The following is a 16,078-nucleotide window of genomic DNA, read 5'->3' on the forward strand; positions in this document are numbered from 1 at the left end:
ATTGGGTTGTAGTTGACGGCAGTGCGAGTTTCTCTCAGTGGGGCAGTATGGTGTTCAGTGGGGGAGAGGATGTGGCACTATGGTCAGAACTGCCAAATTTGGAACAGGGGAACCAGGTTCAGCCTTCATGACCAGACCACTCTCCTGAGAGAGCACATTTCCATGCTAGACCTCAGAAGGCCCCAAAAGACCTTAAAAGAATGGTGTCTGAGCACCAACAGTGGACCATAGCTTTGGCAAGTGTGGGTTAACCTTGAAGGCCTGTCCACTACAACCCCAATTGAAGCTCATCTCGAGTCTTTTGGGCAGGCCTACGAAGCAGCACACCCTGGAGCAACAGTGACTCTGTCATTGAGGTCACAGGACCCTTGAGCAGAAAGGTTCTAGGGTGGTGCAATGGATGAGATCGCACTGAGCGCTGACTTCGGATGGGGCGTCATGTTTGCGAGTATATTATGTTTCTAAAAGCACTTGCTGCCTCTTTCCTGGCCTCCAGCAATTTTTCGGCAACAATACAAATGTAATGATAACTCAGGTGATTAATGTTCTTCCTAGAGAGAGATGGAGTTTTGTTAAGTGGAAGTTTTGACTTGTGGAAAGGTAGGGCAGACAGAGGGTTAATGTGCCTGCTGCAAAGAACATGTACCATGCAGATCACTAAGTCCACATAATGTAAATAGACCAGTGGGTTACTGCTTTTGTCAGAGAGATCCTATTGTTACTTGCAGTTTATAAGTCAAAATCCTAACATAGAACAGTGAGTTGTTAACTGTCATCTAAGAGCTGCGTGCAAACTGCAAGGTATAAATTACAGTGTTATGGTTTTTTTCCCCAGTCTTTGCTTATCCTAATGTTGCAAAAAGGGTTCATTTGGACAGAAATCAATTCTGGTTATTACAGAGTACCCCCAACCATGGTATTACATTCTAAATTCAGAGTTTGTGTTTCTCGATATCAATCACTATTAAACTATACTGCCTACTAGTATGATTGTCATGTGACTCCTAGTCCTTTGTTTTATGTCCAGTAGCCCTATATAAAACTCTCTAAATAAATAAATAAATAACATTACCTATTGTGATTTACACATGTATGATTGATTGTATCTGTGTAATGTGTGATATAAAGTTCTCTGAAACCCTACACTTGTATCAGTGGCACTGTAAATCAAATTAAATGCATCTGAGCGAGAATGTGGTTATGGAGACTTGAGGGGCACTGTTAAAAGGAGGTAGTGAGGGACTCCGTGGCAGAGCGAGTCATTGGGGGGGCACCAACATTGTAGCACAGGGCTCCACCAGCACTAAAGGCGGCCACTTCTACTTCCTACAGTTCTAACACCAAATCAAAGACGTGGATTTGAAAACCTCTTGAATCTGAAGCATACCTTCAAGTTAATGTATGATTTAGCAGTGGTCTCGGTTGTAAGTCTTTTTATATTAATGTACAATCTTTGTTTGCAATTGTGTCTTGTAATTTTGTACTACATGTGTTGTGTTTTCGCACTTAACATAATTCTGGCGAGTAAAGAGCCCACACACAAAAAAGATTGTCCTACGGCATGTGCGTGTGGAATACTGTGAGAGGATTTACGTTAAAGTATTAATGTCATCCTAAGGTAGCACAATAATGTCACAGAACGATAAGGGAACCTTTTGAAATTTGCAATTATAACCATGGTGTGAGAGGTTTTCTCTTGCATCATTTTATATTTAGAATGATCCCGCCCCTCATTACCTCAACAGGATCGCCCCCTTTATGAGGCAGAACTGGAAATTGTATCATGCACTCATCTGGAAACAATAAGTTAATGAGGAGTAAATAATATACATTTTTGTGAGACGGGCACCTAGCTTTTCCATCCAATGTGATAAATGTAATCCATTTAATACAGTTTTAAAATATATGGACTTATTTCATTTGTATATTTATCTTTTTGTCCATGTTACTGATATCCACGTTAGGTCTCTTCAGGGATGCCAAATAAGATTAATAGTCCTGCGATGTCACTTTCTGTGATGTCACTTCTTGTGATGTTACCAAGGCCGGCTCCTCCACTAGGGTGGAGGAGCATCGCCCCACTGCTTTCTCACAGTGCGAGAAGCAGAAATACATAATGCTAAAACTACCATTTTATGTTTCCTTTTCCCGCACTACGAGAAAGCAGAAGTGTTTGGTTGGGGGCGGGCGGGTCTGCTCTAGGGCAGGAGAGGAGTGCCTTGCCTACTGCTAAGGGCACTGACTGTTTGGTCGGCCCTCTGGGGCCGACCAAACCAGTCATGCGCACTCTGGCCTTTCTCCATATTGGCTGCAATGCACCCTACATGGAGAAAATGGCCTCCCCATAGGTGCCTGGCTGGTGGGCGTCCCAACCAATCACAATGCTGCCATTTCAGCAATGTGATTGGCTTAGGGGAGGGAGGCTTCCTGCCTCCTGTTCCTTCCACAGGAAAGCAGGAGAGCAGGTCATGAGCAGAGACGACGCAAGACCTAGGAAGGTAATTTAATTTTATTTTAAAATTACCCCCTCCCTCCCACCCCTGCAAGACTCCCCACCTGCGAGTCTTGCCGGCAGCGACTGGATGTTACATGCAAATTAGAGGGGCCTCACATCTTCCCTTTCACCCGGGCCCCAGAAGTTCTAGGACCAGCCCTTGAATGATCAGGTCATCAGCTGGTGCCACCCTCTGAATGGCATTTTCCAGCTCCTGATCAGCAACATGAGGTTTGTAAATCCGCCCCATAGTCTGTAACATCCAGTATGTTTTTGTCCTGGACCTCTGACATCATCTTCCTCCATTACTGAGACCTGACTGTATGGTGATGATACTGGCACTTGCTCAGCCACTGTTCAAGTAAATATCAGAATTGTGTGCCAAAGTAGAACTGGTGACACAAACAAATGAGATAGATGCGAATTCACTGATATTTTTTGATATCCTTTAATTATTATTTGTATTTTTATAGTGCAGACCTAGCCACATGGGAAACAATTAACTTCACAAGTAACGGAAAAACAAAAAAAGAGTGACAGTTTTAAATTGCTCTGTACAGTCTAATAGGGCCAGTTCTGGGTCTGCTTCAAATAATACCAGATTTGAGTTGAGAATGCGTATATTTGAGTCCAGATTCTTGGTGCCTGGCAGGAGATGTTGGTTTACTTGTTTTTGTCTTTTGGTTATAAGGATCTCCAATAAGAGGTTGGATTTGAATCCAGAGTGATTCTCAATTCCTGAGGTGCTAGTTAGTTTTCAGGGAGTATAATGAGTGAAACGTGTCATTTTAAAATCAATTTAGCTTTGAAAGGGAGCCAGCATAGTTCCCTCAAAATTTGTGAGTTATGGTCTTATGTTTTAGCACCTTCGATGGAGCAAGCTGCTGCATGGAGAAAGACTGTTAGGGGAGCCAGATTTGTTTTACGGAGGACTTAGAGTAAGGGTTGTAGGAGAGTAGGGTCTGCTTTCTATGGTTACCCCCGTTTTTTGCTGTGATTCTCTGGTTTTTCGACTTTAGTGTGACACTGGGCATGCTAATCAGGCCCACAGCCCAGCTGTTCTCTCTCTAAATTGATACCATGTACTTTAGGTACATACCAGATTGGTTACTGGGTCACCCTTGTGAGCACCTGTATAGTATACCATAGGTACCCAGGGCATAGGTGCACCCTAGGCCTACCAGGGGCTGCAGCATGTATTGTGCCACCCCAGGTTAGCCTTCCAAAGTGACACCACAGGTCTGTTCTTACAGCCTGGGTAAGGTGGTGTAATCAACCCCTTACTTAGATATAGTATACCTATATCTATATACCTATATAGACACATATTGACCTATAAGCCACTCCTATGGCAGACCTCGACAATCCTGGAGGTAGAGTGCTTGGTTTTATGTGAGAGGGTGCCCTAGCATGAGGTGAGCCCCTCTACAGCTTTCCGAACCATCTCCTTATAGCTGTTCTATGATATAGCCATACCATATACTCTTAAGTGCATTCTAATCCTCGCGGTTAATGCTAACTTTGGTTTGGCTTTATCAAAACATGTTGTGTAAGGTGTCAAACACTTTGGAATACTACCCCTCGCCAGTTCTGGCTGCGGGGGTAGCATTTCACCCTTCTGGAGGGAGAATACATGTAGTTACTGGTTTACCCGGTTAAAGTTAAATAGAGCCTCAGCATCACAAAATGGATGCTGCTGCCACAGACACGAGTCTGTCCCTCCTGCTGCTGGACAAAACTCCGGCAGGGGAGGCCTGGACAATAGGTTTCCTGTCCAGGGAGGTGCTAGCACCTCACCAGACAGGCTCTTAGTGTATTGGGGCAGGGAGGGCTGCATTCAGTGAATGCTTTCCAGACACTGCCTGGGGCACACAGGGTGCTCCATGCATTTGCCAGTTCAAACCGGTTGGCGCAAAACAGGACAATAGTGAAGGGGTGTCCCCACCCCCTCCCAGGTCCACCTATAAGAGGGACCTTAGAGTTAGTCCAACCCCTAAATTTACTATAAGTATAGAACCCCAGTCCCTAGGACTTTAGATTACCCTGGACGAAACTCTGCAACATATATCCTGGACCTTAGATATTCAATTTCGACTGGAAGATGGAAGAAATCTCCCTTGTAGTCAAGGAGTGACAACCCTGTTCAAACAGGCACCAACAGCATCTTTGCCGGTCTGCATTTTCGAGGCTCCCGCTGGACCCTATAGAATATTCCACACAGGACACGTGCTTCCAGACATCTCTGACCCTGACCTTCGCTCCCAGCAAAGCTGAGACCCGTGGCGGACACGAAAGACGTGGGACCGGAACTCCTGGACATCCTGCATTTTGCTACCTGCATCGACTTCCAGAGGTATCCCAAACTTGTGCATTGGGGTGCTTGAAGCCCCAGCCCGAGCACCTTTTGCACTGAAGTTCAGAGGCCCACACTCCACGAGTGTCCCGTGGGCCTGCTTTGTGCATTTCCGCTCGACGCATCTTTGCGGTTCCTAGTCTGTTGGCTAGTGAGCCCCCAAGAAGACCTGCCTTTGATTTAACTTGCTTTCCTGGTTGCTCCAGGCTTGCTCCAACTTCCCTGCAAAGGAGAAGTTCCACAAACCTTGCTGGTCTGCACCGAAGCCAATCTCGACATCCTGCATGGGTTGCATTTGCCAAGGCTTGTTGGGTCCAATCCGGATACCGACACCGCAGTCAACTAGATCCTTTGTGGGACAGCTCGAACCCAGCTCCTGGTCATCGTCGACACCTCCTGGACCTCGTGGCTGAAGAGACAAACTTCGCCTTTTCACCTGAAATCAGCCGACAATTGGTGGCATCTTTCTATCGCCGCCCTGGTCACTGGCTAGTGGCCCAGACTCTGTCTTCTCTGCTTTCAGGTTCTTCACATCTCCGATCCACCCGGACACTTTTTCTCTGGTCGCCTGCAGCACTGCTTCGCAGCTCTCCATTGGAATCGATGACGAAACCTGACACGGAAATACACCTATGCACCCGGCTTCCCTGGGTGACGTAACACAAGTACTCCGGTGCTCCCGTGGGTATTGACTCTCCAAGTGTCGTAGTCTAAAAGGGTTCCATCATAGTTCACCTCCTTGTACCCTTAATCTTTAAAATTGTAACTTGTTCGTTCCCCATAGAAAGTCAATTGTAACCCGCGGTTGTGTTTTGACACTGCACGCGTCTCCGGTAGGCCTCCTACATCCTAACCTTTGGTTGTTCTGAGTAGCCCCAGGCCTGCTTTCTAACTCTCACGTGGTTCTTATACCTCTATTTTAATATATGGTTTGCGAGGCCCCTAGGGTAAAACGTATACTATGCAACTTATCGTATGCTAATCAAGTTCCTTGTAGTGTACTTTTACCTCTGACCTCATCAAGAGTGCAGAGCGGTTGTGTTTAGAATAAATACATATATATTCGATATATACCTTGTGTGGTGTGCTTTCATTTGGTACTCAAGAGATTATAAATGATAAAACAACTTGCTTAACTCGTCTCCAAGTCTTAGCCTGAAGGCTGCTCTCCACAGCTACCACTAGGATAGCTTTCTATAAGGTTTACTTTATAACCTACAATCAATAAGGGTCGATTAGACTGGTGCAAGGTGCCCACTCGCTATAAGTGTACTGGGGATGCCCAGACGTGGGTCCCAGGCACTCCACACCACTGGAGTCAAGCTAGCCGGGCTGATGAGAGGTGTTACCTCAAAACCGGTCCGGTCCTCGGATGCTTGATTCCGTTCTGGGAAGGACATGGCTTTTGTAGTTCGGACTGGACTGTTCCCATGGGGCACAGGGTCAGAGCTGATTTGCATATCGCCATTGTCTAACCCAGGGTGGTGTGGAGTGCAAAAAAACGATGGATTAGGACCCAGATCTTTTGACTGGGTTGAATGTGTGATATTGATCCTCATTCGGTCCATCACCTGTTGTTTTTGCAAACTCACTAGAATAGTGGACATCATATACCAGGCTAACTTCTCACAGGGGTTGCCCCTGACGCAATGCGAGAGGACAAGAGCCTGCACCACTGGTCTTTAGTTAGCATGTGGAATTGTTATACGCTTCCTACGAATTAAGTAGCACAGTGCATCTGGACAACATAAACTTCAGAATATGGGATATCAGTTCAAATATATCAGAAAATGTTGGCCAGTTCCTAGCTAGCTTGTAGTCCCCCATCTAAACCCCTAACATTACTAGGGTACCAAATGGTATGCAACCTCGAGCATGACCCCTCTTTATTTCCCAAGGAAATCGTGGAAATAGATCTACCCTTTTGTTGTTACCTTTGCATGCCCACGGTAAACACATGAAAGATATGAATATGTTTTTTCAAACATTTATTGAAACAATTGTATTCTTGTATAGAAAGCGTGAGCTGCAATTATTAGGTAGATGAAGCAAAGCATTGTAACCAGTATTACAAGAAGGGTGAAAAAGATAAACAGTTCAATCATATTAACATTATTATATGATCATACTCTTATCTAATACTACCTGTACTATCAAGATCATAGTGGGAGTACCCGCTGCCAAATCCATTAGAATAGCGTAATCCCCCATGCCTGGGTAAGATATGCCAGGAAGCCGATCTGATGTAGAGCAGGCTATCGTCCTTTGCAGGATAAAGGTCAGAGTCAGCAGGTCTGCATCTGAGTCACAGTGCATGGTGTTCCAGGAAAATCCCAGCAGAAGTGCTCCTCTGCTGAATGTAGCACAGAGGCCGTTTATATATTCAAAGCCCTGTTCCAATCACATTGTGTCAGAGGTTTGTCTGGAGCTTTAGAGCTGTCTCCAACTGGACAATCTAATACAAGGGCATAGTGTTCTATGTGCCTAGTCTTGTACAGAGTGCACAAACAACTTGATAATAATACTTACTAAGAAATGAACTGCATGCATAATAACTTCTAAGTACATTATTGTGTAAGTGTAAAACATGTAAAAATGTCACCATTACAAAAAGATGTCAAGCTAAAACATGAAACTTAAATGGAGACTCAGAGTAGGCCCTGATGTACTTTACGACAGAATCATATGTTTGAGATTTTTAACTAGACACAGTTGTAAAGCGTTTTGTTAGTTTGTGTTGAGAGGTAACATTGTGAGACTTTCATTAATGGAATAGTCCTGCAATTTAGTAAATGGATCCAGTTTACGTGTGATGCTAAGGGGCTTGTGTCAGGTATGCAGGAAATAGAGTGCACAATCAATAGACAAAACATACTCACAATGGAAGTCTGCTGTTGGAATTATATCTGCTCACACCAGAAAAAAATGTGGGTAATAGATTCTTAGACCATAGAGTCCTGGACCTGGAGCTTGCAGTGGCCCGAAGGGACATAGTGTTGCACAAGAGGTTGGTGGAAGGCCTGTCACACTGTAGATGGAAGAGAGATGTGAAGAATTGGGCTATAGGGCAAGGGGTTGCCTTGCGGAAAGAGGAGCAGAGGGGGCTCTGCACGAAGGCCATAGCAGACCTTTGGCTGAAAGTGATGTCGACCTTTGTAGATGGGGCCACCAGGTAGGGACGTAGACCCATTATAATTGCACATGAATGGATCGGGAGTGCACTTGGGCCACAGCCCCTGATTGCCCTTTCTAACCTGCGACAACTGTAAGTTACAATGGCAGCAGTATTCTGGAGAATCAGATATTGCCCGTGGGTCTGAGATGGGTAGATGAGAGGTAAGATGGTGGTCAACAAAGGATGCATTGGAGTTGGCTGGAATTGCGGTTTGAAATGTTGTTGATTATTTAGTTTCAACTGGGCAATCAAGAAGCCTCAAATCGGTTGTTGGGGATATATATATATATATATATATATATATATATATATATATATATATATATATATATATATCAAAGCAGATGCAACACACCACCTTTCGTCTCCTCGGTAAGCAGACACGGACCCAATATCAGTGCCAAAACTTTAGTTTATTCCTCGTCGGCCATTACGCGTTTCACCACCTCAGTGGCTTGATATATATATATATTATAAAAAACTTGTGATGTGATCCGAACCTGTAAAGGTTCATATGTATAGAACTGCTAACATGCCCCTCTTTGCAAAAGCTTAATAAAAACAGTTTTAAAAGTAATGCTACGGTGCAATAGGTGGAAAAGTCTGATATCATGGATAATGATTGTTTGAGTACATAAAAGGCAAGGAGATCTAGGCAGTTATGACTCATTGGAAAATATTATGGGGTTGTGTTTAAAAGTCCCACTATCTCTGTTGTGTTCATGGCCATTTGCCCCACCCCAGCTCACCCCAATAACACCCACCAGCTTTTACATCAGAGTGTAATTAGGCAACATAGCACATGCTATCAATATCCAGTTACCTCTATGTCCTAGAGAATGACAACATCTTGGCAGATTACCCATTTGAATGGGCACACACAAGAGATGATAATGAACTTGGAACGTCTTGGGTTCACACTACTTGTTTAACAACCAATTCATGAAACAGACAATAGTATTGATTTGTTCTTTTCACTGAGTACAGATTAGAAAATGTCAGATTACCAATTACCACCCTTTCTCATGGTCAGACTAATCCCCTATCCTATTCAATGCTGTCAAGGAACTATACCAATAGCAAAGCAAAAGAAGCACAGTGGTTGATGCTACCTGGTTCAGTGATCTTAACAATGCCCACACCAACACATTCACATAAATATTAACTCTATTAAGGCCCCCACAAAATTCCATGTGAGTTCAATTTATGGTTAAAAATCCCCTAGCCTAGGTGGCCCAGGGTATGCCCAGATGTGGGTCCCATGCTCACTGTAACATAACATACAAGCTATACTTATGTATTTATTTATTTAAAGAGTTTTATATATCGCTGGCTAGACCCGGAGGTATCAAAGCGCTTTACATGAGAATCAACAATGTAACAGAAAAAGTTCAACAATTATAAAATAAATCCCAAAAAAATAGGCAATACAATTAGGAGAGGAGAGAAAGGAGAGAGAAAAGTAGTGGAGGGGGCAGGGGAGGTGAGAAAAGGAGGATAAGGGAAGAGACAATACGGAGAGACGAAAAGAAGTCTGTCTAAAGACCGACTGAGTAGGTGATGACCAAGGAGGGAATCCACGGCCCATCTCCCCTATAGATAAACCAGGTAGCTCCATCGGGCATCAGACAAAAAAGTTCAGTCTCAATACATTGAGAGAGGGGAGAAGGAGAGACATAAATAGAGGTAGGATGCGGGAGGACACGACAGGAGGGACGAAAGGAAGTGCAACAATGTGGTTTAACAGTATAATGGAAAAAGATCAACAATTACACATTACTTCAAACAATCAGCAATACATTAGGAGAGGAGAGAAAGGAAAGAGAAAAGAAGTGGGGGGTATGGGAGGTGAGAAAGTGAGGATAAGGGAAGAGACAACCGTAGAGACGAGAGGAAGTCTGTCTAAAGACCGACTGGGTAGGTGACGACCAAGGAGGACATCCACGGTCCATCTCCCCTATAGCTAACCCAGGTAGCTCCATCGGGCATCAGACAAAGTAGTTCGGTCTCAAGTGTCGAGGGAAGAGGTTCTCAGAAAAACAGGATGGGAGGGAGATACGGCAGAAAGACGAAGTAAAGTCTGCCCAAAGACCGGCTGGGTAGGTGACGGTCGAGGGGGAAGTCCCAAAACCCATCTCCTCTATAGGTATCAGGTAGCTCCACCGGGCTTTGGCCAAATAGCTAGGTCTCAATGGGAAACATTTAAATAACATAGAGGGCAAAATAAATGGAGCGTAGAGGGGAGGGAACAGGGAAGGTGAGAAAGGGAGGATAGGGGAAGAGACAACAAGGAGAGATGAAATGAAATCTGTCTAAAGGCCGACTGGGTAGGTGACGACCAAGGAGGGAATCCACGGTCCATCTCCCCTATAGCTAAACCAGGTAGCTCCATCGGGCATCAGACAAAATAGTTCAGTCTCAATACATTGAGAGAGGAGAGATATAAATAGAGGGAGGAAGCGGGAAGAGACGACAGGAGAGACGAAAGGAAGTCTGGCTAAAAACCTACTGGGTAGGTGACGTCCAAGGAGAGAATCCCCGACCTGTCTCCCCTATAGCTAAACCAGGTAGCTCCATCGGGCATCAGACAAAATAGCTAGCTCTCAAATGACGCGGGAAATTCAAAGGTACACAGGGTGGGGACTAGGGAAAGGACAGGTGACGGCAAAGGTTAGTAGCAGGAAAGAGGAGAGGAGTAGAGCGGGGAGGGGTAGCAGGTAGGTAGTTCGGTAAAAGTTCCCATGGATCTGCTGCGAGGCATTCAAAAAGCAGGCCCGTTTCTTCACAGGCGCCATCTTGAGGTTAAAATGCCGGGTGAGAATTACGCCAGAAGTTACATAAAAGATACAAACAGGGAAGAAATTTTTTTGCAAAAGTTTACATTGTAAAGTCACACAAGGAAGAGATGTGAACAGAAACAAATTGCAAATGTACAAGTAGTAAAGTCACTCAAGGAGGAGATACAAATGGATAAACTCTAAGCATCACATAGGAATGAAAAAGAGTACAATCATCTACTACATATACTAGTGATTAGAACTATCTCTTTATACATAAATATACAAATATTAGATTGGGAGGGAGTAGGGAGGGATACAAGGGTATGGAGAAAAGGCAAAGCAGAAAAGGGAAGAAACATTTGAGAATCGTCAAGGGGGAAACGAGGGAAAGGGGTAAAGGACGAGGGAACAGACCAGATGGCGGCCAGGGTCAAGAGAAAAAACCGGTCGAGAGCAGCAGCAAAATGGCAGCCAGGCCAAAAGAAGTGAGTATGACCCAAAGTGCCGGGAGAAGTCCGGGGGGTGGGGGTGGGGGGGTTTAGGGTGCAAAGTTAAAAAATCAAAGTCAGGAAGGGAGAGGAGGCATGTGGCTCAGGTCCACTGGAGCAACGCTGAAAGGCCATCCGCCGGTCGTGTCTCCCGCGCCCTTATACCTGGGGAAAGTTCACTCGAGTCCCCAACGTCGATGACGGGGCAAGGCAAAATCCAGGAAGATAGACTGCATTGGGAGGCAGCGGGCGGCGGGCAGCCAGTGGGGGCACATCAGCAAAGACGTCTCGCTGTCCTGGGAGGAGGGGAGAACACGCCACAAGCCGTCCCACATCATCTGGGGCCATATGGAGGAGCCGTAGCAACGCTGAAGCTGGATGGGCACAGGAGGAGGGCACAGGAGGAGGGCAACCTCTTCAGGCGATGCTTTGGCAGCAGCCGATCGCGAGCTCGTAAGTCCGTCCGGGGAGTCATTGGCACCGATGGCCCTAAGGGGCCGCCATTTTGGGGTCAGGCGAGCCGCGGGGCAGAGCAGACTGGAGCGCTTCTCTGAGGAGAGCAGTGAGGGCGCCCCGTTCATCGCGGTGGGGCCCGGCTCACCTCTAGTGCTGGTGTAAAATGAAATATTTACAACAAGGGGTGGTGAGGGACAGAGTCTCTGAATAAAACAGAAAGCTCTCACCCAGTCAAGAGATCAGGGCTAGATCCAACACCGTTTTTTAGCTCACTGCACCATCCCAGTTTCAGAACCTGGCTGTATTCAAATTAGTCTGTTCCCGTCCCAGTGCATGATGGGAACAGGGCAAACCAAACTACAAAAGCCAATTCTTACACTGGGAAGGAAACAAGCTCCCGGGGACCGGTTTCTGGCATTACAGCCGTCTTCGGCCCGGTTTGCTTGAATCCTGATGGTGCAATGAGCAAGGGTCTCACATCTGAGAATACCCTTCCACGCTTAGGGTGGACAAAAATATTTACAACAAGGGGTGGTGAGGGACAGAGTCTCTGAATAAAACAGAAAGCTCTCACCCAGTCAAGAGATCAGGGCTAGATCCAACACCGTTTTTTAGCTCACTGCACCATCCCAGTTTCAGAACCTGGCTGTATGCAAATTAGTCTGTTCCCGTCCCAGTGCATGATGGGAACAGGGCAAACCAAACTACAAAAGCCAATTCTTACACTGGGAAGGAAACAAGCTCCCGGGGACCGGTTTCTGGCATTACAGCCGTCTTCGGCCCGGTTTGCTTGAATCCTGATTCTAAATTCTAAATCGTTTTTGGCCACTTTAGGTGTGGCAGGGTATACTCAGACATGAGTCCCTTTCTCACTGCTCCATCAGGATTCAAGCAAGCCGGGCCGAAGACGGCTGAAATGCCAGAAACCGGTCCCCGGTAGCTTGTCTCCTTTCTGGTGAAGAATTGGCTTGGTAGTTTAGTCTGCCCTGTTCCCATGATGCACTGGGCCAGGGACAGACTGATTTGCATATAGCCAGGTTCTGAGCCGGGGTGGGGCAGTGAGATAAATAACGTAGCCTCAGGGGGAGATCCGCCCCGGGAGCCCCGTTCCTCTGCTCCGCTCAGACAACTGGCCGGAGCGGCCTCTCCCAGCGGGCCTCTTCAATCCACGGGCTGGCGTAGTGAGGCGATGTCGACTCCGCCTCCGCTCTTCACCTCCGCTCTGCTCCGCTCCGTACAACCGCCGTCGGACAACTCCGAGCCGTTCGCGAAGCCGCTGCTGACTCCCACTCCTACAGTTCATGCACCGCTGCGGGCTTCACACACAGACGGCTGGGCGCTCCGTCATGCTCCGAGGGTCGGGAGACTCGCGGCTTCCGGCTCGCACACGGGCCATTCAGCGGGCCTCCACCCGGGCTTCACCGGTCAGGATCTCACCCCCGACGGCGCAAACCGGGCTCAGCAGTCGCTCCACACCTCCACCGCGGGCACCAGGCTCAGTCGCAGCGTGATCCAGGGGGGAATCAGCGGTTACAAGCGGTGCAGGGATTCAGGGGTCCGGGAGCTCTCGGCAAGTGCGACCTCTCAGCCCGCCATCTTGGCCACGCCCCCATACATATACATTTAAAATAAATAAAACACTTAATAATTTAATGTTATTTAATTGATTTAATGTAATATTTTTTTGTTTTTACCCTGTACGCCTGTACCCCAAAAACCCAAAACTGACCCTGAACCCTAAAAATATCCCTGTACCCCAAAAACCCAAAACTGACCCTGAACCCTAAAAATACCCCTTTACCCAAAAACTGAAAACTGACCCTGAACCCTAAAAATACCCCTTTACCCAAAAACTGAAAACTGACCCTGAACCCTAAAAATACCCCTTTACCCAAGAACTGAAAACTGACCTTTATCCCTACAAATACCCCTTTACCCAAAAACTGAAAACTGACCCTGAACCCTAAAAATACCCCTTTACCCAAAAACTGAAAACTGACCCTGAACCCTAAAAATACCCCTTTACCCAAAAACTGAAAACTGACCCAGAACCCTAAAAATACCCCTTTACCCAAGAACTGAAAACTGACCCTGAACCCTAAAAATACCCCTTTACCCAAAAACTGAAAACTGACCCTGAACCCTAAAAATACTCCTTTACGCAAAATTAATTAATATTATTTAATTACCAATTGATTATTAATTAACAATAACAATAAAGTAAATATATTAGCACATTAGCTGTAATTAATTTAATTTAATAATTAATATTATTTTTCCCAATTAATTAATTAAGAATAAAAAAATATATATATTAAAAAATTACTATAATTAATGTAATTAACTAATTAATATTAATTAATTACCAACTAATTAATAATTAAAAATATGTACAAAATTATATTAATTAATTAACTAATTAATATAAACTAATTACCATTTAATTATTAATTTAAATATGTACAAACATATATTAATTAATTAATTATTATTAAATTACTTCCCACCCTATTCCCCTATAAACCCATAACCCGCTACAGAACATATTTATCAAATAATCAATTAATTAAAATTAATTAAAAATTAATTCTCAATTAATTAATTAATAATTCCTACTAATTAATAATTAATTTAACATAATTAAATTACTTCCCACCCTATTCCCCTATAAACCCACAACCCGCTACAGTAGTAAAAGACAATATTTAATTAAATTACATTAAAAATAAATAATAAAACATAATAAATACAATATAATATACACTAAATTTATTTAAAAATTGATATTAGTAACATCGAAGTTATTTATTTCGATATTATTGACATCGATATTTACAACTTCGATATTACTGATATCATACTAATATCGATATTTAGACTGTCGATATTACTTACCTTCGATATTTTGTCCCATCGATATTTAAACTTCGATATTTTTGTATATCGATATTTAAAAATCGATATTTTGTCTGTGTACCATGTTGGCCATGTGTGGGCTTCAAATTACTGCTCTCAGTATGTTTTCTTTTCTAAGGTCTGCACACACAGCCCTTTTTAGGGGTAAAGAAATCCACTTTGGATTTTTCTCTAGGGGCAGTGCTAGGAGTTGATTCCAGAGGATACAAAAATCTAATTAAGGTTCATCCCCTCCACTGAGGCTGCACCATCAGTACCATTAATGGGACCTGCTTTTGTGTTTCAGGAGGATGTTTCCAGAGTTCAGTGTTTCCCTGTGTGGTCTGGACCCCAATGCCACATATGTCCTGTCAGTTGAGGCTGTTCCCACCGATGACCACCGGTATAAATGGCACAGCGGGGGCTGGCAGAGGAATGGAAAGGGCGAGGCCCACCTGCCTGCACGGCTGTATATTCACCCAGAAGCCCCTGCTACGGGCCAGCACTGGATGGCTGGCCCCGTCTCCTTCAGCAAGCTCAAAGTCACAAATAACATGCTGGACCAAGGTGGACACGTAAGACATTTAGGTTGCTGCAGGAAAGAGGGATGTTCAGGGTTTGTTCTGGGACTCTTTTGCCTTTCTCTTTCTGTCCTTCTCTGTCTCTACCACTCTTTGCTGAATGTACAGCACTGGTTCAGAATCTGGTAAAGTTCTACGGTTCTGCTGCTGCGATTTTCTTTTTCTATTTTCCTTGTTCCTGTCAGGCTTTCTGTCCGTCCAATATGTCCTACATTTAACTTGATTTGTAATTAATATGTGTGCAATTGATTCTTATTCATTGTTAAGTTTTTTCTCCACTACCCTTCTCGCCTGCTGCAACTGCAGCTGATCCTGCACTCTATGCATCGATACACCCTGTGTCTCTGCCTGGTATGCACATCTGAGAGTGGAGGTTGCCTGGGAGCTGCTGCGGTCTGCTTTAATTTCCCAGAGACATCGTTTATTGCAGTGACCAGCTACCAGAATGAGAAGGTACCAAAGTTCCGCTTGCTCACTCAGCAATGGGGCGCGACTGGGATTGGGCTACTGTAGTTTACTGGCACCAGAGTTATATGTGGCTGTTTATCAGCAGAAGAGAGACGAGAACAGCTTTTTAAGTGGGATTTAGATACTCCAGTTGAATCACTTACTTATCAAGGTGTCTTTCAGGTGCTCTGCCAATAAGGCCTCAATGACACTAGACGCAGCAAGTCATCCATCCTTGCAGGGTGGTAGGGCGTCACAATATTGAGTAATCAATTTCAACCTGCACAAATATCAACTCCATGGTATCAATTACCAACATTTTCTCAAGGGAAGTAGATGTAGTTCTAAAATAATAAATCTATAATGTCCTATATGTACTTACCTTGATGATATAGTGTAAATTGCCATT

The 16,078-nt window shown here is 44.7% G+C and overlaps 1 protein-coding gene across 1 annotated transcript in view; it reads left to right on the top strand.

Annotated features, from left to right (window-relative positions):
- Positions 1 to 16,078, top strand: part of LOC147705699 (uncharacterized) — a 101,049-nt gene that overhangs the window by 36,224 nt on the left and 48,747 nt on the right. The window contains exons 3-4 of the mRNA XM_086928972.1: positions 14,949 to 15,216; positions 15,529 to 15,675. Of these exons, the coding sequence (XP_086785098.1) occupies positions 14,949 to 15,216; positions 15,529 to 15,675 (415 nt within the window). The remainder of the gene's footprint in view (positions 1 to 14,948; positions 15,217 to 15,528; positions 15,676 to 16,078) is intronic.

This window comes from Lissotriton vulgaris, chromosome 7 (genome assembly GCF_964263255.1).
Source record: "Lissotriton vulgaris chromosome 7, aLisVul1.2, whole genome shotgun sequence".
In the NCBI taxonomy this organism is placed as follows: Eukaryota; Metazoa; Chordata; class Amphibia; order Caudata; family Salamandridae; genus Lissotriton; species Lissotriton vulgaris.